The sequence below is a fragment of the Salmo salar genome, chromosome ssa23, assembly GCF_905237065.1.
Source record: "Salmo salar chromosome ssa23, Ssal_v3.1, whole genome shotgun sequence".
Classification (NCBI taxonomy): Eukaryota; Metazoa; Chordata; class Actinopteri; order Salmoniformes; family Salmonidae; genus Salmo; species Salmo salar.
This window is the reverse complement of record NC_059464.1, coordinates 21,302,465-21,326,711: the sequence shown is the minus strand read 5'-3', so window position 1 is coordinate 21,326,711 and position 24,247 is coordinate 21,302,465. Positions and strand designations below refer to the sequence as shown.

The 24,247-nt window shown below is 43.6% G+C and overlaps 2 protein-coding genes across 5 annotated transcripts; one reads left to right on the top strand and one right to left on the bottom strand.

Moving 5' to 3' along the window:
• Nucleotides 1-517: 517 nt before the first annotated feature.
• LOC106584107 (DCN1, defective in cullin neddylation 1, domain containing 4 (S. cerevisiae)) lies at nt 518-9,540 on the top strand. 4 transcript variants are annotated; one of them, XM_014168969.2, is made up of 11 exons: nt 518-695; nt 2,312-2,382; nt 2,817-2,856; nt 3,824-3,911; nt 4,906-5,006; nt 5,598-5,668; nt 5,868-5,959; nt 6,196-6,304; nt 6,832-6,936; nt 7,049-7,151; nt 7,256-9,540. In XM_014168969.2, the coding sequence occupies exons 1-11, from the start codon at nt 677-679 to the stop codon at nt 7,309-7,311; spliced, it is 855 nt and encodes a 284-aa protein (XP_014024444.1). In that variant the 5' UTR covers nt 518-676; the 3' UTR covers nt 7,312-9,540. The 4 variants fall into 4 exon arrangements, with proteins under 4 accessions (XP_014024444.1, XP_014024445.1, XP_014024446.1 ...); XM_014168970.2 differs by having other exon boundaries at nt 547-695; nt 4,906-4,994; XM_014168971.2 differs by having other exon boundaries at nt 616-826.
• A 247-nt stretch (nt 9,541-9,787) lies between these two features.
• LOC106584108 (uncharacterized) lies at nt 9,788-22,356 on the bottom strand. Its single transcript, XM_014168973.2, has 5 exons — nt 22,198-22,356; nt 21,524-21,952; nt 18,794-18,963; nt 18,344-18,686; nt 9,788-18,028 (listed from the first exon to the last, which is right to left on the bottom strand). Exons 1-5 carry the CDS (start codon nt 22,211-22,213, stop codon nt 12,102-12,104), a joined length of 6,885 nt encoding a protein of 2,294 aa, XP_014024448.2. The 5' UTR covers nt 22,214-22,356; the 3' UTR covers nt 9,788-12,101.
• Nucleotides 22,357-24,247: the final 1,891 nt, after the last annotated feature.

Below are 24,247 nucleotides of genomic sequence, written 5' to 3'. Positions count from 1 at the left end.
GTAAACCGGTTTAGCGTTGATTGCTTCCATTTGGAACCGGGCTGCATCCCGGGCATGAACCGTTTTGGCCGGTGGAGAAGTCGGCTCAAAACAAAAGTGACTTCGGGTTAAGGTCGTGGAGTAACGAGTATGATTATGTGTTTTCACATGCAAAAGTGATTGATTAAGATAAAAACGCTTTATCTGCCGTCACAATGAAAACCAGTTTGAAAATTCGAGCATATATTTTATGAAAAATAGATGTATGTTTCTGAACGATGCTGCACTGTTCACAATGTGACTGAGCGGCGCAGATTACTGTTTGATTTGAAAAGAGCGTGCCTCGCTCACCGGTTTCACTCGGTCACGTGTTGGGCTATAGTTCGGTTCAACCCGAGGCAGCTTAATCGAACTCTACCCATTGACATACGTAGATACTTTTCCTAGCCAATGAACCTCAGCGGTGGGATGGCCTGGTTTGGAATGTTGACCTCTCACGTTCATCCAAAGGAGGGTCCTAATTCTTTGTCTTCAGATTTCCTACATGACACCAGACACAGCCTATTATGAAGGAGTAGGGGTGCGGCTACTAGGTTCCTCGTCCACCCAAATCGTCTGTGGGCATTGGTTATGTTGACATGTCCCGCCTACTGGCCGGTCTGCGGACTTCACACAGGCAGTTGTGTGTTTCATAAAAATGCACTCTGATGCGGCAAGTAAGTAGCTATAGTAGTGGCTTTTGGTGTGTTTAGGCTCCACGTATTGATAACTTACGTAACAGCGACCGGATCTATTGCATCTATCTGTTTGCCTTTAGATTTAGCTGTTAATCGAGTGTCTAATAGAGGTATGTGCAGACGATCTGTCTATTGCCATTCTCTTTGTATTTCTAAGTGTTGTCTTGGGGCGCAACAAAGGGACTGTACTGTGTTATTGCTGAATGTACGCACTTTTTGTTGACTTATTGTTAGGACAACTAACGTTCCAAAGGCTACTATTCGGTTGAATACATCAGCTAAATATGTAATTATTGTCGACCTATTATACTGCTATTTTGTCGCTTATTTACGGACGGGAATGAAGTGCTACTGCAAAGCAAGTTACACTTGGAACAATGTTGTGTAGGCTAAATAGGTCAGTTTTCCAGTCAACTGCGGAAAATTACAGAGGATGAAAATTGTGACGCAGTTCTGTAAAATATATTTCTATGCTTGCTGCAATAGAGTTGGCCGACTGCGCGTCATATACATCAACTGTTGCAAGAGAACCATAAGATACTTGCATGCACTATTCCATAGGATGTAACATTTTTGTATCGATATAATATGCATTCATCAGTTGGGGTGAGTGTCGGGAGAGGGGTGCAGAATGAAATGTTAATTTCTGAGGGCGGGAATTGTAGTCTAATTCCACTCTCCATTGATCAAGATCTTAGAACCTTGATCCAGGAAATGGACTACAACAACCATAATGTCTCCCTCTACTCTCCAGATACTTTGTAAACTCTGTGCAAGTTGTGTGTCTGTATTGCTATTTTAAGTAGTCTATTCAGTTAGTGCTATCATGAGGTTCGGCCTTTCGTTGATCTAGGTGTGTGAGCGTTTTGACTATAGAAACGGATTAAAAGCGAAAATGACACTTCGTGAGCGCAGATTAGGAGATTACATGTTTTATTGGATAGGCCATGTCGGCGTGGTCTTTAATCATAATCGACCACTCTAGTTTTTTGTCTGGCATTCTGTGAACCCTGTTACATTTGAATACAATCCTCATCTGTCAATTCTGCTCATGATCTGACTATAGACTACTGTATTATATTACTGTATTCTAATGTATCTACGTAGCTACAGTACTTCATACCTCTTTCTGGTTGGTATTAGGCCTACTGAACGATTATAACTGCTCAGCATAAAAATGCACATTTTATTGTCAATCCGATCACGATGAAAGGCTTTGATTATGTGCAGTTATGGCTGTTTGACATCACTATTTAGTCATCCCAACTATTTTGATGCAAATTACGAAGGTGATTAAGATGGTTGTACATGCATACCTTCTCATTCCTATTGGCTGAATGCAAAGATGTGACCCCTATGACAGAGGGAGGAGCATGATGATGTAGGCAGGCTGTGGGCAGCAGATGGTGAGTTCTCCCCGGCTAGCAGTGCCCTGGGAAACCTATGTTTCTGTGAGAAGGTTATGTTTCTCTGAGAAGCAGATCATTCTTTAATATTGCCTACTGTTACTGTTGCGTGTCTGTTCCACATCTAATGTATGTAATGTAGCGGTGTTACATTTAGAGATGTGCTGAAATGTACTTTCCCTCCTTTAGATTTTCAGCTGAACTCCCATTTTTCGACGCTGGCCAGCATCCACAAAATCTACCACACCCTGCACAGGCTGGTAAAAGCATTTTGCCCTCATACCACAATGTGTTTTTCATGTGTCATATGAGTACCAGCCACCTGTTCTAACTGTTTACTTTATGGAGTTCCTCTGGCAAAATGCTAAGAATTTGATCATGGACATTTACCCCTATCTACAAATGAATCCTAGTTATTAATGAGTTATAGACATGGATAGATTTTTCTATTCCTGGATGGATATTTAAAAGGGATTAATTTATCCTTCCTCTCATCCTATTTCTCTCCTCCCTCTCTCTCTCTGAAATAATAACTGCATCTCTAAAGGTTACAAGCTTGAGGAAATGAGAGAGCAGGCCTCCCCTCACACCCTTCCCTTGCTCACTGCATGCGAACGTCGGTGCTGCTGTGTGTGTGTGTGTGTGTCTCTGGGTGGGGGTTGCCTAATATAGTTCCATTTATCTCTCCACTCAGAACCTGACGGAGGACGTTGGACAGGACGGTCACTCCACAGGTACCGACCCTGCCTGCACCTTAATGCAGACCCACATGACACTTACTAGCTAGGTTTCCATCCAATTGGCGGCAGGTTTTAACACAATATTAGCATTTTCCCGCAACAGATGTGTTTCCATCTAATTGATTAAACGCTGAGCGTGATGACGTTGTGCACTTGAAAATAACTTTTGCTGTTAAATTCCCATGTACCAAAAGAAAAAGACAAGTTAAATGGGTTTCTATTGAATTTTAAACCCTACTGATGGTTTTGTCACAATCTTTTTGGTTATATAGCGAATGTTCCCATTCTGGCCTTGGCAAGTTCGCTCTAGCCAACAGCCCACAGATACAGTGCGGGTATAGCCTACATGATGAGATTATTATGGACAAAAAGAGCAAGATTATATTTATTTGTCAAATGGCAGTCAAGCATCGATCATCATGTCACCAGAATAAGACTCTCAATATTTATTGAAAGGAACATCAAGCTCATCATCGTGCTTTTTCACCACCCTGTGAAGTTCATCATAACTTATTTAATCTGTAGCCTAATAAACTGCATGCTTTCCCCTAGTCGCAGTGGGAGGACCACACAACATATCATCGCGTGACTCCAAGTTTACTTCGATGTGATGGTTATTTGCGCATAAAGCCATTTCCACCGCCATTTCTCACATCATACATTTTACCGTCGCAAAAAGATCCTACCTTGTCTAGCGTGTTTTGTTTTGTTTTGTCGACATTTGGAAAGTTTACCGACAAATTTGCTGTTTCCATCACAGCCTGTCAATACCTTTTCTACCTGACATGTATTTACTCGCATAAAAAGGTTAGATGGAAACCTGGTTGCTGTTCTCTATATCCCTCTCCTCACTCTCTCTCTCTCTCTCTCTCTCTCTCTCTCTCTCTCTCTCTCTCTCTCTCTCTCTCTCTCTGCATTGTGTTTCTCTCTCTCTCTCTCTCTCGCATTGTGTTTCTCTCAGCCTGCCGCTCCAGAGCCATGCCTCCTAGGAAAAAGAGGAGACCCACTACAGGAGATGATCTGTCAGCTAAGAAGAGTCGCCAGGACAGGTACTACCAACCTGGTACACCAACGAATAGCATCAGTTAGATCAGGTCTTACACAATAAGAGGAATTATATCCAGCAGTCTTATTCAGATTCACGAATCACTCGTAGACAGACTACGTAACGTCTGTCAAAAGACTGGGATGACTAACACCTCGATCACAGCGACCGACAGTCATTGCATATTGGTACACCAGAAGTACATTCATTTCCAATGGAACGCTGTGTTTGCCTTGCAGCATTATCTTGCGGAGGCAGTTGCCGTGCGTTCTGTGTGGTCTAATTATCCAACGTATGCATCAAATTGTATGCGTCGGCTTGACAGGAATAGTAGCAAAAGGTGAATGTTGAACTTTTGTTGCACACATATCCAGTAAACATTTTTGGATGACATAATAAAAATGCTGTGTCATTTAATTGCGCAGCGTTGACGCAAAGACGCTGTCAGTCTGATCGAGGCACAGCGAGTAACCGTTGTTCATGTGCGCAGGTTTCTCGTGTTGATTTAGCGGGTGTGCGCGTCTTTTCGAAATTCGCAAGAGGAGGGTTTATTTGACCCATAGCCTGGCAGAGAGAGGCGGGTGGAGCTACCACCCTGCTTTTCCTCCTCAGTCTAGTATCTTTTTCTCATACATCTCCCCCCCAGAACCTAATCCAGTATATTATGCAATTGCGTGCAATTTTTTGTTCTGGATTTTCAACAGTTCACTGAAACGGGATGCATGCGTGATGACACGTGATTTGTCTCCCCGGTGGATTTGCATACTTCATTGTCAGCTTAGAAATCCAAAAGAGCAGCAAGAGGACTTTCCATCACATAGCTCATCCAATAGTTATTTGTCAGGATTAACTTTTTTCTACATCGTAGTGTGTGATATGCTCCTAGACGGTAGGATTTTAGTTCACACAATGTTTTCCCAGCACCCGCAGTAATGTGTTAAATACGCTGCGTGTGCAGTGCCGTAGATTGTGTCTGAATGGTCTTTTTCAAAATGCAGTGTTTTTAGAAAACATGAGGCACCACAAATCCGAGAGGAAGAGACCTTCTCCAGTAAAAGATGCCTGGAGTGGTTCTATGAGTACGCAGGTGAGACACAAGGTTTGTAAATATACATTTTGCAATTCTCTATCAGTTTATATAAGCACACTGACCATAATGGTGTAAATACCTTTGTTACGCTTAGATTTGGGTTTTCATGTCATAGTTGAATTGTACTGTGTGAGAGCTGTGAATCGGGCATCATTGATTGCTTCATAAAGGATGTCTCTTGCTTGCTGAAATGATGTCATAGATTAATGTTTTGTGTTTGTCACCTGCAGGTGGGATAGGGTCATAGAGAATTGTTACGTATGTATGTACGCATTGTGATTGTAATTTTTGCTGTGATGATGTCAGAATACTTTGTTACCTCATTCTATGTCATAGAATTCTATGACATCATAACAATAGCGATTACAATCATAGTTTACGTGATGTGATGTCATAATAGGGACTGCTTTGACCTCCGGATTATGACATCACACCATGTAAATATAATAGAATCTCTATGGTTGTGATGTCATAGCATTGTTGTGTCTGTGGCATACTATGCTGTCATAATATCAGAGATTAATCCTATGTGTTTGTTTCTGGTAGGAGTGGATGATGTCATAAATAATGGCCCTGTATATATGTGTGTATCTTTGATAGGCTGTGATGATGTCGTGGGGCCAGAGGGAATGGAGAAGTTCTGTGAAGATATTGGAGTGGAACCAGAGAATGTAAGGATGGCTAGTCATGTCTATGTAGATGGGTGACATTTATAATCCATCCACATGTGCATGCACTTGGTTGTTATAGTTGGGTACAACTCCGTTATTCAGAGATGGCACAAAGATGAAAATGACTCACTGAAAAGTAAACATCTCAAGCATTTCATTGTGTTATAGCATGTGAGTGTATGCTGTTCTTTGTGAACAGGTGGTGATGCTGGTTTTGGCCTGGAAGCTGGATGCCCAGAGTATGGGCTACTTCACCCTACAGGAGTGGTTGAAAGGCATGGGCTCCCTGCAGTAAGTCTCTGCTCTCAGTTTGTGTGTTTTACTGGACGTGTGTTCTGTGTGTCTGCCCCTACAATTTGTCCTTTTCTAGCTGTGCCATGTACAAAATGGTGCTGACCCCAGACTGGGTTTATAGTCTGCCTCTGTCTGTATAGTCTACTTTATATTCAACTGTCTGTTTTGTAGTCAACAGTCTCTGTCAGCTGGGACTCTATACTGTCTCTAACTTGTCTCTCTGGCGTTGTCAGGTGTGACTCCACAGAGAGGCTGAGGAACTCCCTGGACTACTTGAGGTCTGTCCTAAACGACACCACCAACTTTAAGCTCATTTACAGATACGCCTTCGATTTTGCTCGGGTGAGTGAGGCAAAGCCAGTATCACAGTATTGTAGTATTCTCACTAGATTTCCTCTGACTCGGATATTTATTTCCCCTGGGATATTTATTTTGACTGATATATTTATTTGTTGATGTTTAGATTCAACACACGAAAGATGAAACTATTACCATTTGTAGAAATAAACAAGGGATAAGTGACGTCAGGTAGGAAAGTAAGTCTGTGCTGTCGGCTCTCAGCTTAGTTTTGAGTGTGTCAAGATAATTTTCTTATTCGTCTTGCACGGCTGAAGCTCTCATGAGTACTGCTCGTTCGTTCTATTGAGTCACTCATATTTGACCCCTGACTTCTGAGACATCTGTTAGGGCTCTATTCAATCTGTAAATCTGAGGCGTTACAGACTCCGCAAAATAAATGTAAAGGTCATTTCCGTTTGAGCCGACATATGCAGCGTTTACAGTGAAGGCAGTCTCTGCTAAAGTGGGAACATTGCCTTTAAATTTCAGTCACGCTGTAAAGCTGAATTTCTGTGATACTGATTTTGTAGGAAAAGGACCAGAGGAGTTTAGACCTGAACACAGCCAAGTGCATGCTGGGGCTTCTCCTGGGGAAGACGTGGCCACTGTTTCCTGTGTTCAATCAGTTTTTAGAGGTATGGAGTCTAACTAACCTGTGTAACCTTCAACTTTATCTAGTACATACAACATTTGACACGGTTTTGTCACTATGTATTGACTTCCTGTTCTGTCTTGTCTGTCATTCAGCAATCCAAGTATAAGGTTATCAACAAAGACCAGTGGTGCAACGTTCTAGAGTTCAGCAGGACAATCAACCTAGACCTCAGCAACTATGACGAGGATGGAGCCTGTAAGTGGACACATACAAACACTAATACACAATCGCTCATTCCCTAAGTGGTACAGGGGATCAGTGCTCTAACGTTATCCTTCTTTTCTCTCTTCTTTTGTCAGGGCCCGTTTTGTTGGATGAGTTTGTGGAATGGTACAAAGAAAGAGAGATGTCATAGCATTAGGTACACTGCAACAAAACCACATTATAATACAACGACGATGACAAACGGCTATGAGAACTAAAAACAAACAATACAAAATGGGAGAGGTGCTTGTCAGTGATGGCAGGTGGTGCATCCAGGTAATGATAGCGATATGGTTTGGGGGGGGAGGGGTGTTTAGGTGCAAGCCGCTCTGGCGAGATTAGGATGTAGGTCACCGTGGAGACACAAACCCTCTCCAGGTAATGATCCCTACCCATGTTACATTGTGGGTAATCACACGGCGAGCCCCAGTGGCGTTGCGCCCCCTCACTGTGATGTCATATTGCTGCGTGTTAGGATATCGTGTTCTCATGAGTGGCTCAATGGTTTTGTGTGTGTGCGAGAGATCCACTCTTGAACCCTTTGCTCCCGTTAGGAGGAATTAAACCAACAAAATCTCTCCATTTTGAACGGTCGGTCTTAGTCTTAAAAACAAGGTCATTTTGACCCGGTCACATTTGAATATTGCATATCCGTGCTTTGAACTTGATCTGTGCTTGTCTCTTTATAACCTACAGAACCCATCGTTTCTATCAGTTTTGTCCTGTTTGGGTTGAATTGGAATTCTTGAAGAAGCACACTGTGTCAAATGGCTGAGTGTTACAGTAGTTGGTCTTTTAGTCATGGTCGTTAAAGCTGTTGTTACAGGTGGATGATGACACCTGTACAGTTTACTGTGATGAAGTCATTTGTGCCAGTGCTTTTTGAGCCCCTTTTTCCATCCTTAGTCTTACTGTGATACCAGCCTGTGCTAAAGCTTTGTAGCCCCCTGTGAAGGCTTCAGATTACCTCATACCACAACAACTAACCAATCAGCAGTGCTGCTTATTAACTCTTATTACAGTGCAGTGGTCAGTCGTTAGTGGACTGGCCAGCATTCATTGGTTATGTGACCAATCTATGTTTCTAAGCTGTAGGTTTTTAAGAGTTTTCTGTGCCTCTTTAACAATTTATAGAAGTCACTTTACTTGCGCCACACACACACACACACACACACACATTGGTCAGGGATACGTTCAGGATTAAATTAGACTGTTTGGCCTAAGTTGCGAGTTAAAATAGAAACGTACCTCTATTTTTTCTTCATATCTGGCATATTGCTTTGGTCTTGTCTTCTGTTATGTCCACTGATCATGTCCAGTTTCATCCATATTACTAACGAGTCTCTCTCTCCCCAGTACTGAGAGTGTTATAATTGGAAGACTGTTTAAGGCCTTTGAGGAATAGGTTGTGTAGGGTAGGCAGGCTGTACATTAAGGGGAAATCCAATCCCAGCATGCATGCATTGCCATGTATCATTCAAGAGGTCTCAAAACCATGGACACTGACGGGTTCGATTTAGAACCCGGTGGTGCTGCAATGGTGTTCTTTTTGCCTAGCGTAGGGCTAATGTTCTTGTAACACATGTAAACTTTTGTCTCTAGCTGTGATGTGACGCTCAATTGTCATGAGAGTGAAACTTTGCATGCATGCTCTCCATCAGAGCCATCTGCGAATGGATGAGATTTTTGAATACTTATTTTATTGTTGTTGTTTTTGTACAGGAATTTGTGCAAGTGTTTTTGTGCTTCATTTGATACCCTTGGTCATGTTGTCTTAACGCTTTATGAAAACCATGACTGTGTATATTCAGAGCCGGAACACACATGCAACCTCATTTTGGGAAGAGGAGTTCCATCCTGCATTTGCCCAACCACTCCCTTCTAACACACACACACACACACACACACAAAGAACCACACTGTTAGTCTCTCAAACAAATGGACATGAACTGAAATTTAACGAAAGTTCAAGAAATTGGAGAAAGGAGACAAGTTTGGTGCAGTGTTGAAGGTGTGGTTTAAGAAGGTTATCAGGTCATATGTCAATCATTTATTGGTCAAACCCAGTGGTGTCTGAACTAAAGCATGTACAGTAAATGGTTAAATTTCTGAAGTAATAAGAACACATGATAGCTTCACCTATCAGTGATCCACGATGCTTTGACTGTCAGTAATCAGTGTATTTGTGTATATTAGGTTTTGGTAGGAGATGGAGCTAGTTGCTAAACGGCTCACTAATCATTTGCACAAAGTCTAATTCAGATGGTATTCTACATTGGTATTGCAGGAGGAAGAACAACTTTGTCCTGACTGTATGTACAGTATGTATGTCTGTTTTCACTGTAACCTATCTCTACGTATAAATGGGTTTATTAACTTATCGTCGTCTTTCATTTTTGCTTTGCCATTTTCCTTTACAGAACGATTGTGAACAATTGTTGTCAAAGGATGTTTCATTCTGCGTTCCTAAATTGCACAGGATCATATTTGGTCCCTCTACTGTAGGCCTAATGTATTTTTGTTCTGACTATTGCATTACCACAGTAATAACTACGTGTGTGTGTGTACCTTATTATCCAGGTATCCATAGAACAACAGAGACAAAGGCATCACAAACACAGTATGGGTTACTTTCTTTACAGGTTTATTTATGATGCATATCAACGTGGTCTCAGAGCATTTCGTATGATATGTTATGAATTTCAATTCATACAATATGTTAACCATTTGCAAAATGTACGATATGTTACAAATTCCAATTTGTTGTGGCTAAAGTTAGCTAGGGGTGGCTAGGTGGCTAATGCTAACGTTAGCTGGGTTAGGTTAAAGGGTTAGGGGGGTTAGCTAAAATGGTTAGGGTTAGTGGAAGAGTTGGCTAACATTTTAAGTAGTGGCTAATTGGCTAAAATGCTCGAGTTGTCCATGATGAGGTTCAAACACATAACCTTTGGGTTGCTAGATGTTCACGTTCTATGCTTACCCATCCACCTGACCAACCACCCTCCGTTTGTACTCCCTGATGAAGGCCATGCAGCTGAAACACGTCGGGTTTTTAAAAACATTGTTTCGATTGAACATGCCATACTAATAAAGGCATTTTAATTAATTATATGAAGAGTGCCTTGGTCCTCCTTTCTTTTTGATGACCAATTCACCCCTTTTACCAAAGAGCACCTTCTGTCTACCAACATGTACTATTGTGTACCTTAGTAGCACTTCCCTTCCTCCTCTTTCCACCCTCCTTTTGTTTTTGATTTAAGCAACCCATCTTATGTAAACATACCAAACATAACATACACTACATGACCAAAAGTATGTGGACATCTGCTTGTCGAACATCTCATTCCAAAATCATGGACATTAATGTGGAGTTGGTCCCCCCCTTTGCTGCTGTAACAGCCTCCACTCTTCTCGGAAGGCTTTCCACTAGATGTTGGAACATTGCTACAGGGACTTCCATTCAGCCACAAGAGCATTAGCGAGGTCGGGCACTAATGTTGTGCAATTAGGCCTGACTCGTAGTCGGCGTTCCAATTCATTCCAAAGGTGTTCGATGGAGTTGAGGTCAGGGCTCTGTGCAGTCCAGTCAAGTTCTTCCACACCGATCTTGACAAACCATTTCTGTATGGACCTCGTTTTGAGCACGGGGCCATTGTCATTCTGAATCAGGAAAGGGCCTTCCCCAAACTGTTGCCACAAAATTGGAAGAACAACATTTTCTAGAATGTTATTGTATGCTGTAGCGGTAAGATTTCCCTTCACTGGAACTAAGGTGCCCGAACCATGAAAAACAGCCACAGACCATCATTCCTCCTCCACCAAACTTTACAGTTGGCACTATGCATTGGGGCAGGTAGCGTTCTCCTGGCATCCGCCAAACCCAGATTCGTCCGCCAAACTGTCAGATGGTGAAGCGTGATTCATCACTCCAGAGAACGCATTTTCACTGCTCCAGAGTTCAATGACGGCAAGTTTTACACCACTCCAGCCAATGCTGGGCATTGCGCTTGGTGATCTTAGGCGTGTGTGCGGCTGCTTGGCCATGGAAACCCATTTCATGAAGCTCCTGACAAACAGTAATTGTGCTGACGTTGCTTCCAGAGGCAGTTTGGAACTCAATAGTGAGTGTTGCAACCGAGGTTAGACGTTTTTTACGTGCTTCATCACTCAGGGGTCCCGTTCTGTGAGCTTGTGTGGCCTACCACTTTGTGGCTGAGCCGTTGTTGCACCTAGACGTTTCTACTCCACAATAACAGCACTTACAGTTGACTGGGGCAGCTCTAGCAGGGCAGAAATTTGACGTACTAACTTGTTGGAAAGGTGGCATCAGAATGATGGTGCCACGTTGAAAGTCACTGAGCTCTTCAGTAAGGCCATTCTACTGCCAATGTTTGTCTATGGAGATTGCATGGCTGTCTGCTCGATTTTATTCACCTGTCAGCAATGGATGTGACTGAAATAGTTGAAAACAGTAATGTTAAGGGGTGTCCACATACTTTTGTATATATAGTGTATCATACTGATTTCAGTGTCCCGGATTTATGTTTACTATGTTACGTCTAGTCTATGAGACCAGTCTGTGCATACACATCATGTGGAGAGGCAGTGTCATGAAGATATATTTTGTGGCAAAGAAAAAAGGGGATTTGTGTATCAAGTAAGGTAGGTAAGGATGTGAATCTGGGAAATTCAAACAGTGTTTAATGCTCCCACCTTTACAATCCCTCAGTCTATTATATCATTCAAAGTCATATAAACAGCTATTTCCATTACGAGAAACATGTCTGGTTTTCCAGCACAAATTACTCATATTTTACAACAATGTAAGAACAGTATAATTCTGTAATAAAATATAAAATCCAACTTTAATCTCTTTCATCTGCTGCGTTTTTCTCAATATTAAATGCAACTTTTCTTAAATCAGCACAAATACAGTTGGTCTTAAGCCTCACTGTGTCTTACAGTGGAGAAGGTCAGGTCAGAACCATCCCTCTCAGAGATCTCACTATGCTGTGTGGCCATAATGGTATCTGGGGTAACGCTCTGATACTGACGAGCTGTGCCGAATGGTTTAGCAGCCAATAACCCCATATAGTTCTCTCCCTCATCTCCCTGTGTCATGGAAGTACGGCCAAATCCATCCATGGCTCTCCGCCTCTGTTGTCCCCTGCTCCTCCATCCAGAACCAGCTGCCTCTTCTCCCTCTGGGAAAGGTGGTGGTGTTCCTGGGGCAGCAGGTGGAGCCAGGTGGGGCTGAATGTCTACAACTAAACGCCTCCTATGGTGGGGGATTTGGAGTGGAGACTCTATAGGCCTCGCCTCATCAGTGGAAGTGGAGAAAAAGAGTGATGTTTTTGGCAAAGACAGTTGGGGATAGGGATTGGTTTCTTCCTTAAAGCCTCCGTCCTTTCTGCTAATGCTACGCTCTAGTATGGGACTGCTGTAGTCTGCTCTGGCTCTCCTGTCCACCTCATCTGTGCTGCTGTCTGAGTTGATATTGAGAGCACTCCTTTGAGATAAACAAACATTCATGTTTGTAGAACTGTCCTTTGTGTCCCACCTTTGTGTCTCTGACAGTGCCTTCAGACCACCAAGCCCTGGCCTTTCCCACCTGTCCTCTGCTCCGGTCTTCCTCTCCACCTCATCTGTGGTACTGGCTGAGTTGTAAAGGCTGATATTGAGAGCTCTTCTTGGGGCAAAGGAGACATTAATAGGTGTGTCCCCAGGACTGAGCGAGAAATCTGTGACGTCTCTCCCTGGTTTCTTTGTGTGTTCTGTAAGCTCATCTCCATTCTCACTGCTAGCAGAGGACGATTCGGCAAGTGTAGCATCCTGAGATGGCTGGATATTCTGATGCCTCCGGAGTCCAGGGATGTAGAGTGGAACTGGTGGCTCCTCAGTTCTCGCCCTTTCTGAGGAGGTGGAGGAAAATATTGATGCTTTGGGAGCAGGCTTGGCATCTTCCTGAAAACCTCTATCATTTGTGGTGGTGATACTCTCATACTTTGACTCTGATGATTGATTTTGAAAACTCTCCTTGGAGAAGCCGATATTGAGAGCTTTCCTTGGAACAAAAGAGACATTAATGGGTGTGTCTCTAGGACTGAGAGACGGATACTTATATGTGACATCAGGGACCTTAGCTTTCTCCTCTTTTCTTTTTTGGTTCATTGTAGTCTCATCTTCACTCTCACTGCTGGAAGAGGGTGATTCAGAGTTATGTGATGTTCGTAGGGAAGCAGGTGGAGTTTCCTGATGAGGCTGAATATCCACATGTCTCCTGAAGCGAGGGATATAGAGTGGAACTAGAGACTCTTCATCCCTTGTCCCATCTGAGGGAATTAAAGATTTGGGAAAGTGCTCCTTTGTACTGATGGTAATCTGGGAGGTTAGACCCATGCCAGTCAAACTTGGCTCTGATTGATATTGAAAACCCTCCTTGGAGAAGCCAATATTGAGAGCTTTCCTTGGTGCAAAAGAGACATCAATGCCTTCGGGAATGAAAGATGAATCTGGGACCTGAGATTTCTCTTCCCTTTTTTGATTCATTGTCGTCTCATCCTCACTTTCACTGTTAGAAGAGGATGAACCAGCATGTGGGCGTGAACCTGGGGCAGCAGGTGGAGTTTCCTGAGTGGCCTGAATATCTAAACGTCTCCTGAGGCTGGGGATATCTAGTGGAGTCTCTCTAGTCGTTGTCCCTTCTGGGAATCGATTTTGGGGAAGTGGCTCCTTTGGGGTGATATCACTCTGAGAGGAGAGATCCAAGCTAGGCGACCTTGTCTCAAGCTCTTGTTGATATTGAAAACCCTCCTTGGAGAAGCTGATATTGAGAGCTTTCCTTGGGGCTATAGAGACATTAATGTCTCCAAGACTGAGAAATGGATCCTTGTGTGTGACATCTGGGACCTCTCTGTCAAGTTCCTTACTCTCACTTCCAGAAGAGGATGAGCCAGAGGGTTGTGGTGTTTGTGGGAAAGCAGGTGGAGTCTCCTGAGGAGGCTGAATGTCCACATGTCTCTTGAAACTGGGGATATAGAGTGGAACTAGAGACTCTTCATCCCTTGTCCCATCTGAGGGAATTGAAGATTTGGGAAAGGGCTCCTTTGTACTGATGGTAATCTGGGAGGTTAGACCCATGCCAGTCAAACTTGGCTCTGATTGATATTGAAAACCCTCCTTGGAGAAGCCAATATTGAGAGCTTTCCTTGGTGCAAAAGAGACATCAATGCCTTCGGGAATGAAAGATGAATCTGGGACCTGAGATTTCTCTTCCCTTTTTTGATTCATTGTCGTCTCATCCTCACTTTCACTGTTAGAAGAGGATGAACCAGCATGTGGGCGTGAACCTGGGGCAGCAGGTGGAGTTTCCTGAGTGGCCTGAATATCTAAACGTCTCCTGAGGCTGGGGATATCTAGTGGAGTCTCTCTAGTCGTTGTCCCTTCTGGGAATCGATTTTGGGGAAGTGGCTCCTTTGGGGTGATATCACTCTGAGAGGAGAGATCCAAGCTAGGCGACCTTGTCTCAAGCTCTTGTTGATATTGAAAACCCTCCTTGGAGAAGCTGATATTGAGAGCTTTCCTTGGGGCTATAGAGACATTAATGTCTCCAAGACTGAGAAATGGATCATTGTGTGTGACATCTGGGACCTTTCTGTCAAGTTCCTTACTCTCACTTCCAGAAGAGGTTGAGCCAGAGGGTGGTGGTGTTTGTGGGGCAGCAGGTGGAGTCTCCTGAGGAGGCTGAATGTCCACATGTCTTTTGAAACTGGGGATATAGAGTGGAACTAGAGACTCTTCATCCCTTGTCCCATCTGAGGGAATTGAAGATTTGGGAAAGGGCTCCTTTGTACTGATGGTAATCTGGGAGGTTAGACCCATGCCAGTCAAACTTGGCTCTGATTGATATTGAAAACCCTCCTTGGAGAAGCCAATATTGAGAGCTTTCCTTGGTGCAAAAGAGACATCAATGCCTTCGGGAATGAAAGATGAATCTGGGACCTGAGATTTCTCTTCCCTTTTTTGATTCATTGTCGTCTCATCCTCACTTTCACTGTTAGAAGAGGATGAACCAGCATGTGGGCGTGAACCTGGGGCAGCAGGTGGAGTTTCCTGAGTGGCCTGAATATCTAAACGTCTCCTGAGGCTGGGGATATCTAGTGGAGTCTCTCTAGTCGTTGTCCCTTCTGGGAATCGATGTTGGGGAAGCGGCTCCTTTGGGGTGATATCACGCTGAGAGGAGAGATCCAAGCTTGTCGACCTTGTCTCAAGCTCTGATTGATATTGAAAACCCTCCTTGGAGAAGCCAATATTGAGAGCTTTCCTTGGAGCAAAAGAGACATCAATGCCTGCGGGAATGAAAGATGAATCTGGGACCTGAGACTTGACTTCTCTTTTTTGATTCATTGTAGTCTCATCCTCACTTTCACTTCTAGAAGAGGATGAACCAGAGGGTGGTGGTGTTCGTGGTGGAGCAAGTGGAGTGTCCTGAGGAGGCTGAATATCCAGACGTCTCCCGAGGCTGGGGATATAGAATGGAGCTGGAGACTCTCCAGCCCTTGTCCCGTCTGAGGGCAATGAAGGCTCCTTTGGGGTGATGGCACTCTGGAAAGAAAGACCCAAGCCAGTCAACCTTTTTTCAGGCTCTGGTTGATATTGAAAACCTTGCTTGGAGAAGCCGATATTGAGAGCTTTCCTTGGAGCCAAAGAGACATTAATGTCTCCAAGACTGAGAGATGAATTCTTCTGTGACACATCTGGGACCTCTCTGTCAAGTTTCACTGAGTTATCTGTAGTCTCATCTTCACTCTCACTGCTGGAAGAGGATTCAGAGGGTGGTGGTGTTTTTGCGGGAGCAGGTGAAGCTTCCTGAGGAGGCTGAATATCTAAACGCTTACGGACTCTGGGGATGTAGACTGAAACTGGTGGATCTTCAACCCTTGCCACATCTGAGGGCAATGAAGGTTGGGGAAGGGGCTCCTTTGTGCTGATGGCACTCTGGGTGGTTAGATCCAAGCCAGTCAACCTTGTCTCAGGCTCTGGTTGATATTGAAAACCATCCTCGGAGAAGCCAATATTGAGAGCTTTCCTTGGGGCCAAAGATACATTAATGTCTCCAAGACTGAGATATGGACCTTTGTGTGTGACAGCTGGGACTTGAGCTTCATCCTCCTCTTCCTCATCACTATCCCTGTTCACTGTGTACTTTGTGGGTTCATCACTACTATCACTGGACAAATCAGAGTGCTCTGAAAACACATGAGAGCGTTGAACTCCCTGTCTCGGTTCACTCACATGAAATCCTTCCTCATCTGGAGAGGGACTGACGGGGTCCTTATAGTGCTGCTTGTCCAAACTGACATCATGTTTGAGATAGGGGTTCGCTGCAGCAAGGTCTGTGGTGCTATCATGTGTAAGCAGTGCATCCTGGAAAATCTCCTTCTCCTTCACTACCTCCGCCTCTGGGTTCACAGTGTACTCTGTAGGTTCATTCCCACTGTCACTTGAGTTGCTGGAGCTGGACTTATCATTCTCCCTCCGGTCTTTCACAAGTGTTTCTTTATTCCGCGCTTGTTCATACTCTTTTCTCAACTGATCGGCAAAAGCAGAACCTGAGAGATCTTGACTACTGGACCGTGCCGATGCACTTTGGATGGAATCAGGGAACTCAAAGCTCTCTCCGCTGTCATTCCACAGCTCAGGATCCATGGGGTTGAGATAAGCAAATCCAGGGATCTCACCCACTCTGCCAATGTTGATCTGTGGCACATCAACTGGTTTAACCGTAGGGAAATCTGAACTCTGCTCAAAGGAGTCGTCTTCCTTCTGGGTGGTTCGATGCTCCCAGGAATTATTCTGGGTCTTGCGCTCCTCCAGTCTCTGAGTCAAATTGTCTTTGGGCCAGTTCATATCCTTACCCCTATCTGGACTCTCCTGGCCAGAGTGTGAAGACACAGACGAGCTTCGACACCCCTGCAACTGTTCTGGGTCAGGGATGGATTCAAACTCCATGTCGTGGGTATGGCCTGAGTAAGCGCCCCTTTGTGATTCACTCAGAGACATATCAGAGAGGTCTCCACTGTGAGTGTCTGTCTCTGGGTTGTCATGTCGGAGGCTTCCTGAGCTGGCAGAGTCCCGTGCCCTAGGCTTCTCCTCCTCAGGCGGGTGATAGACCTCAAGGGAGGGGTGTGAGGTATCCCTCTCCTGAACATTCTCATATGTTGCATCATATTCCCCAGCGAGGTTGTCCTGCATGCCATTAGCCAAAGTATCATAGTATGGAATGCTATTCTGATCCCTTAGTTCTGAAGGATGTCCGCTAAATGTCACTCTCCTCTCCCTGGGTGTCCCTAGTTCCTCTCGCTCATCCTCATCTGAATAGGCCATGTTGTCGTAGGGGGCCTGCCCAGCAGAGGAGACCGATTGTGGTGGGGAGGCGCTTTGCTTGGTACGGTTACAGCAGCTACAGCACCTCCTCCAGAGAGCGTCCAGGAGAGGTCTGGTCAGAGCACCAATTACAAATGCTACCAGGAAGGTGATGAACACAGACAGGCAGACAGCCAGGACCAAGTCAGACTGTGTTCTCTGGGTAGCCCTGTGGAGGTCTAGAGAGTTCAGGTCTGTCTCCTGACCTTCCCCCTGGATGCTGCCTAACTCTGGGTTAATCTGTAGCCGCTCCCTGAGTAAACTCCTAGTGTCTCTGGTTTTCCTCTGTGTCTTGTGAACGCGCAGGTTGAATACAGACACAGACTCCTCGTCTGGCCCAGAGACGCACACGTACAGTCCTGCGTCTCGCTCTGTGATGTCACTGATCAGCAGGCCTGCCTGGCTCCCAGGAACTTGTCCATTGGGCGTCCACCATATTGAATCTAGAACAAATACACAAAGAGTGGGAGACTATTATAAAGCCAAGCGTGATTACAATTCGCATGGTTGTTAGCTATATACTCAACACACACAAACAAAGAAATGAAAGGTCCAATGCATCTGTTTTTAATTCTGGATAACAATTAAGTACCTTACTGTGATTGTTTTCAATTAAAATGGTCAAAAAGAAACAAAAATAGCTTCTTAGTTCTAATTTTGCTAAGACTGTCTGGTAGTGGTCTGAGTGGGGAGCGGAAAACAGGACCGAGTTTAGGAGACCGTGGTGTAATGTATCAGAAGTGAAAGAAGTGTGTTACCTTGCTTTGGAGAGCCACAGGGCAGCAGGATCTCTGTCCCTTTATCCACTGTCACATCCTGGTGGAGCCCTGCCCTGTTCTCAGCTGTAGAGCAGGTGAGGTCCCTGTCCTCCAGGTGTAACAGGTCTCTACCTGCCTGGGTGGAGGGGGACGTACACACCACCCCCCTCCAGGTCTGCTGCAGGGCCCTGTCCCTGTCGTAGGCCATCTTCCTCCTCAAGCTCCTCAGGCTGCAATCACACCTCCACCTGTTCCCACTCACCTCCACCAGGGCATTCAGGTTACGCAGCAGGTAGGCTGATGGAGTGATCGTGGTCAACAAGTTGAAGCTCAGATCCAGGACCTTGAAGGATGACATTATGAACATGAATATCAAAAATCTGGTCAGGTGGGAAGAAAAGGATAACAAAATGGCTGTTATGATGTTGTAGTTATCACGTGTATAGTTACCCTGAGCTCTGGCAGGTCCCTCAGGGCCTGTGGGTGGAGGCTGGAGATACGGTTGTGCTGCAGGTGGAGCTCTCTCAGAAGGGGGCACCTGCTCAGGTCTCCAGGTCGCAGGTCAGAGATCCTGTTGTGGGAGAGCTGCAGCACCTGTAGGAACTCACTGCCTCCCAGGCCTGAAGGACAAAGCACAAAGATAGTCCTAACATTAGAGTAACATTGGTGTAATTACACAGATGACTGGGGCGGCCCCTGTTTGTCCTCAGTGTAAATGCACAGAGGATAGTAATTGTAAGGTGTGAGTCCCCTGCTCACCTTTGTACTGTTCTATACATGGGCAGCAGTCCAACATTCCTTTCAGAGCTTTACAAGCAGCAGACCAACCTGAGATGAATGAATACCTTCCCTTACAGCTCCCTATACCTGACAGGTCTAACAGTATTTGAGTGATTGACAATAACATGGTAGAGTACTTGTGACCGTTTTGTTTTTAACTATGCTAAACATTCCATCCTGGGATCAGTTGTGGAAAAAGTAACCACTTGTCATACTTGAGTAAAAGTAAAGATACCTTTATAGAAAATGACTCAAGTAAAAGTTAAAGGCACCTGGTAAAATACTACTTGACTAAAAGTCTAAAAGTATTTGGTGGTAACACTTTACTTGACACTTAGCATCATAACCATGTCATAATATGTCAGAAAAACTGACATAACATGTCATAACCTGTTATGACATATATTTAGAACTGTTGTGACATATATTGCGTTATTTTATGGCTGGTTATGACACCTACAAAATAGTGTAAAAACCCACACAACCTACCATGGTAGTTATTTTATGGCTGGTTATGACACCTACATAAGAGTGTCAAAACCCACAAAACCTACCACCCAAGGCAAAAGATTCCATTACATCATAGCCTGTGTCAACAGTATGTTTATGTTGTGTGTGTATATATATATATATTTTTTTTATTTTTTTATTGACCATATTAAATTATAATTGTAATTGCGCACACATTGATGTCAGACATGCACCTACCCCAATGCTCTGTTGCTGATGACTGGGATGAATACAGGAGCAGATGTCAGGAGCAGGACCAGAAACCCTCTTTTTGACTGATGACTAATATAAGGGCATGTACATGGAAAGGCCTGTCTGGCTTATATAATTATGAAGCTCATAATGCTTCATGACAGTGTCATAAAGTGTATTTTCTTAGTCCAAGTTAAGTAACACAGGATGGTCATAATGCTTCATGACAGTGTCATAAAGTGTATTTTCTACAAACTATTTAAAATATGATTAAAAAAAACATGACTAAAGAATTCAATACACTAAGAACAAAGGATTTAAGAAACAAACTTTCAAACAAAAGGAAACTTCTTGGCAGGGGAAAAACTCATTTGAATGAATGTGGGTTTTGACACTCGTATGTACTATGTGTCATAACCAGACATAAAATAATGCAATGCATGTCACAGCAGGTGTAAATGTATGGATCATGACAGTTTATGTATGACAAGTTATGTCAGCTGTTATAAGCATGTCATATTGTGTTATGACACTGGGTGTCAAGTAAAGTGTTACCCAAAAATATACTTAAGAATCAAAAGTAAGAGTATAAATAATTTCCAATTGCTTACATTAAGCAAACCAAATGGCACAAGGTTCTTGTTTTGTATTTATTTACGGATAGCCAGGAGCACACTCCAACACTCAGACATCATTTGGTGAGTCGGCCAGATCAGAGGCAGTAGGGATGACCAGGGATGTTCTCCTGATAAGTGTGTGAATTAGACCATTTTCCTGTCCTGCTAAGCATTCAAAATGTAACAAGTAGTTTTGGGTGTCAGGATAAATGTATGGGGTAAAAAGTACATTATTGTCATACTTGAATGTAGTGAAGTAAAAGTAAAAGTAGTCCAAATATCAATAGTAAAGTACAGATACCCCCAAAAATGACCTAAGTAGCTTTACACCACTGCCTGGGACTACAAACAAATCGCTGGGGTTGGATAGAAATATGTGTACTGTTATGACCGATTAAAGCCAATGATTTTCTATTGACAGCACTTATTTCACACTATGATTTTCAGTCTCCCCAGTCTCCTCTTTTCTCTAGGGTGAGACTGCTGAGCTGAAGTGAGACATTGTGGGCCTGGGCTTCATTAGAGGAGCACTGGGAGACTGTGAGCAGAATATCAAGCAGCATAGAGAGGCCTCGGTCTGTCTCACAGAGCTCACATAAAAACTGCCCGCAGTCCTCACAAACCTCAAACTAGGAGAAAACACTCACAGTCACCAGTGAATACATCTAAAACTCAAAGGTTCAACTCTTCTGATGGAATGTTGACAAAGAGAGATTAAATACTACTGTAAAATGATGATTGAGGTGTGGCTCTCTTTTAAAACACAATCATTGCACTTTTACACCCTCTTATGAGCCATTGGAATGTCAGTAAACAGCCTCTAAGATTGTGTCATGGTTTGTGAAGTTATTTTTGTGATTGGCAGGGCTGGTTTAATCATTTTCCTATAGAGCAAAGTCCTAATTATTAAGGATAATCATTCATAGGCGTATGGGTGGGAATGTGTGTGCGTGTGTGAGCATGTGTGCTTATTTACTGTATGTGTGTTAGGCAAAGTCACATTTTCATGATTAGTGTAACTACATGTATAGTACAGCGAAGCAATTCCTTATGTATTTGTGTGTGTGTGAGAGAGACTCACCTTCAGGAATCATCTCTAGCTGGTTCCTCTCAGCAGAGAGCAGCTGCAGAGTTGGGGCCCAGGACACACATCTCCCTCGGCTATGTGAGAGGGGGATTTTCCAATGTTTACCCCTCCAGGTCCTCCGCACACACAGAGACAGGTGAGTGATGCTGTTGTGTCCAAGCCATAGATTCTTAAGCCCCCAACTTGGCCATGAGGGGGTAATGGACTTCAGGAGGTTGTGAGATAGATCTAGTTCAGTGACAGTGGATGGAACATGTTGTTGGGCCTGGGAAAGGCCAGCGAAGGAACAATTTAGCAGATCTTTCTGACAAAGGCAGGGCTCCGGACAAGCAGGGGGAACGGGAGAACACTGGAGCCCCTGGATGAGGAGGAGCAGCACTGCAGCACAGAACATCCACTGAGACACGGCCATCACAAACAGCCCTGTGCCCATAGGTAGAACAAGAGAGAATAACTAAAGTTAGCGAAATGTGAGTTTCAACATGAAAGACAATATCTGAACACATACAGTATTAAATATTAATCTAATACTTCTAAACACATACAAAAACACCCAAATGGAATCAAAACATACACATTACTCTCAAATGTAGAAATCAAACTGCAATATTGGCACACGTCATAAACAAAAATCTAAATGAATACGTTTAAAAAAAATTCTAACTCACCCTTCCGTGTCTGCATTGTATACAACCAAAGCGAACTTGTGACTCTCACTCTCTCCCCACCCAGTGCACCGGCAAAGGTAGCATATTATTTTACTTTGTCTCCTGTAGTTTCAGATCAAAGTCTGCAGTGTGTACTGCCATGTTGAGTCAGACATGCACATACACAAAAATGACATAAGCATTTCGCAGATTCCCTCAATCATTCACATGGCATGGTTAATGTCTTACCAGGATGTTATTACCCTCTCCTTCATAGGTAACTGTGCTGCCAGGAATCCTCATCACAAGGTCAACTAAGCCCAGCTTGGATTTATTATTGATTGATAAATCCATGGATTGGAACTGAATTAAGCTAAAAAAGAAATCTTGGTTATTTAGCCCCTTTACAGTGTGAAATGTAATAAACATATAATGTAATACACACTAAATTAATTGTGGCATAACACCTCCAAGTGGGCATTGTGGGATAGGTCACAAAAAGAGTGGTTTTAAACATGAAAATAAAACTGCAAATTGACAAAAGACAAGAATAAAAATACTGACTACAGGGCCTTTCAAACACAGCACAACCCTTTATTTAAACAAACATGGAAGTTAATAAATAATGGACATTTTCCAAAAGCTCATTCTCAAGGTTCCAGTGGAAAACAATGAATACATACATAAATAAAGGCATGGAGTCCATATTGCTGCTTGAGATGATGACCACATTGTTACCGTAGCAACAATTTAATATACACTCCAGTTAGCACAAAGTAAATACACATCACACTTGTAGCACTGCCACTCATGTTATGTTGCACAAAATGTCACTCAAAATTATTTGTTTCAAACCAATGTTGTCAAAATGTATAATTGAAACAAACACAAAAGCCCCATGAATACCACCCCCCCCCCAAAAAAAACAGCTGACTGCATTAATCTGTAGTATATCTTAAAATGTTCCTGTTTCTGAGCATTAGGCAGTATGATATTATAGACACATGAAAATGTATTCCATTTGGCATCGTAGCTAAAGACACTCCAATCTCTTCCCTTGTGAAGACAAAGAGACAATGTTTGGCACATACAGGATGAGAAGGCAGATATGTACAGTACATTCCAAAAGTATTCAGACCACTTGACTCATTCCACATTTTTTTTACGTTACAGCCTTATTCTAAAATGGATTAAATTGTTTATCCCCCCTCATCAATCTTCACACAATACCCCATAATCTCAAAGCGAAAACAGGTTTAGACATTTTTCAAAATGTATTAAAAAATTACATTAAATTAAATATTACATTTACATAAGTATTAAGACCCTTTACTCAGTACTTTGTTGAAGCACCTTTGGCAGAGATTACAGCCTCAAATATTCTTGGGTATGACCCTACAAGCTTGGCACACCTGTATTTGTGGAGTTTGTCCCATTCTTCTCTGCAGATCCTCTCAAGCTCTGTCAGGTTGGATGGGGAGCGTCGCTGCACAGCTATTTTCAGGTCTCTCCAGAGATGTTCAATCGGGTTCAAATCTGGGCTCTGGCTGGGCCACTCAAGGACATTCAGAGACTTGTCCCAAAGCCCCTCCTGCGTTGTCTTGGCTATGTGCTTAGGGTCGTTGTCCTGTTTGAAGGTGGACCTTCGCCCCAGTCTGAGGTTCTGAGCACTCTTGAGCAGGTTTTCAAGAAGGATCTCTGTACTTTGCTCTATTCATGTTTCCCTCGATCCTGACTAATCTTCCAGTCCCTGCCACTGAAAAACATCCCCACAGCATGACGCTACCACCACCATGCTTCACAGTAGGGATGGTACCAAGTTTCCTTCAGACGTGACGCATGGCATTCAGGCCAAAGAGTTCAATCTTGGTTTCATCAGACCAGAGAATCTTGTTTCTCATAGTCAGAGTCCTTTAGGTGCCTTCTGACAAACTCCAAACGGGCTGTCATCTGCCTTTTACTGAAAAGTGGCCTCCGTCTGGTCACTCTACCATAAAGGCCTGATTGGTGGAGTGCTGCAGAGGTGGTTGTCCTTCTGGAAGGTTCTCTCATCTCCACAGGGGAACTCTAG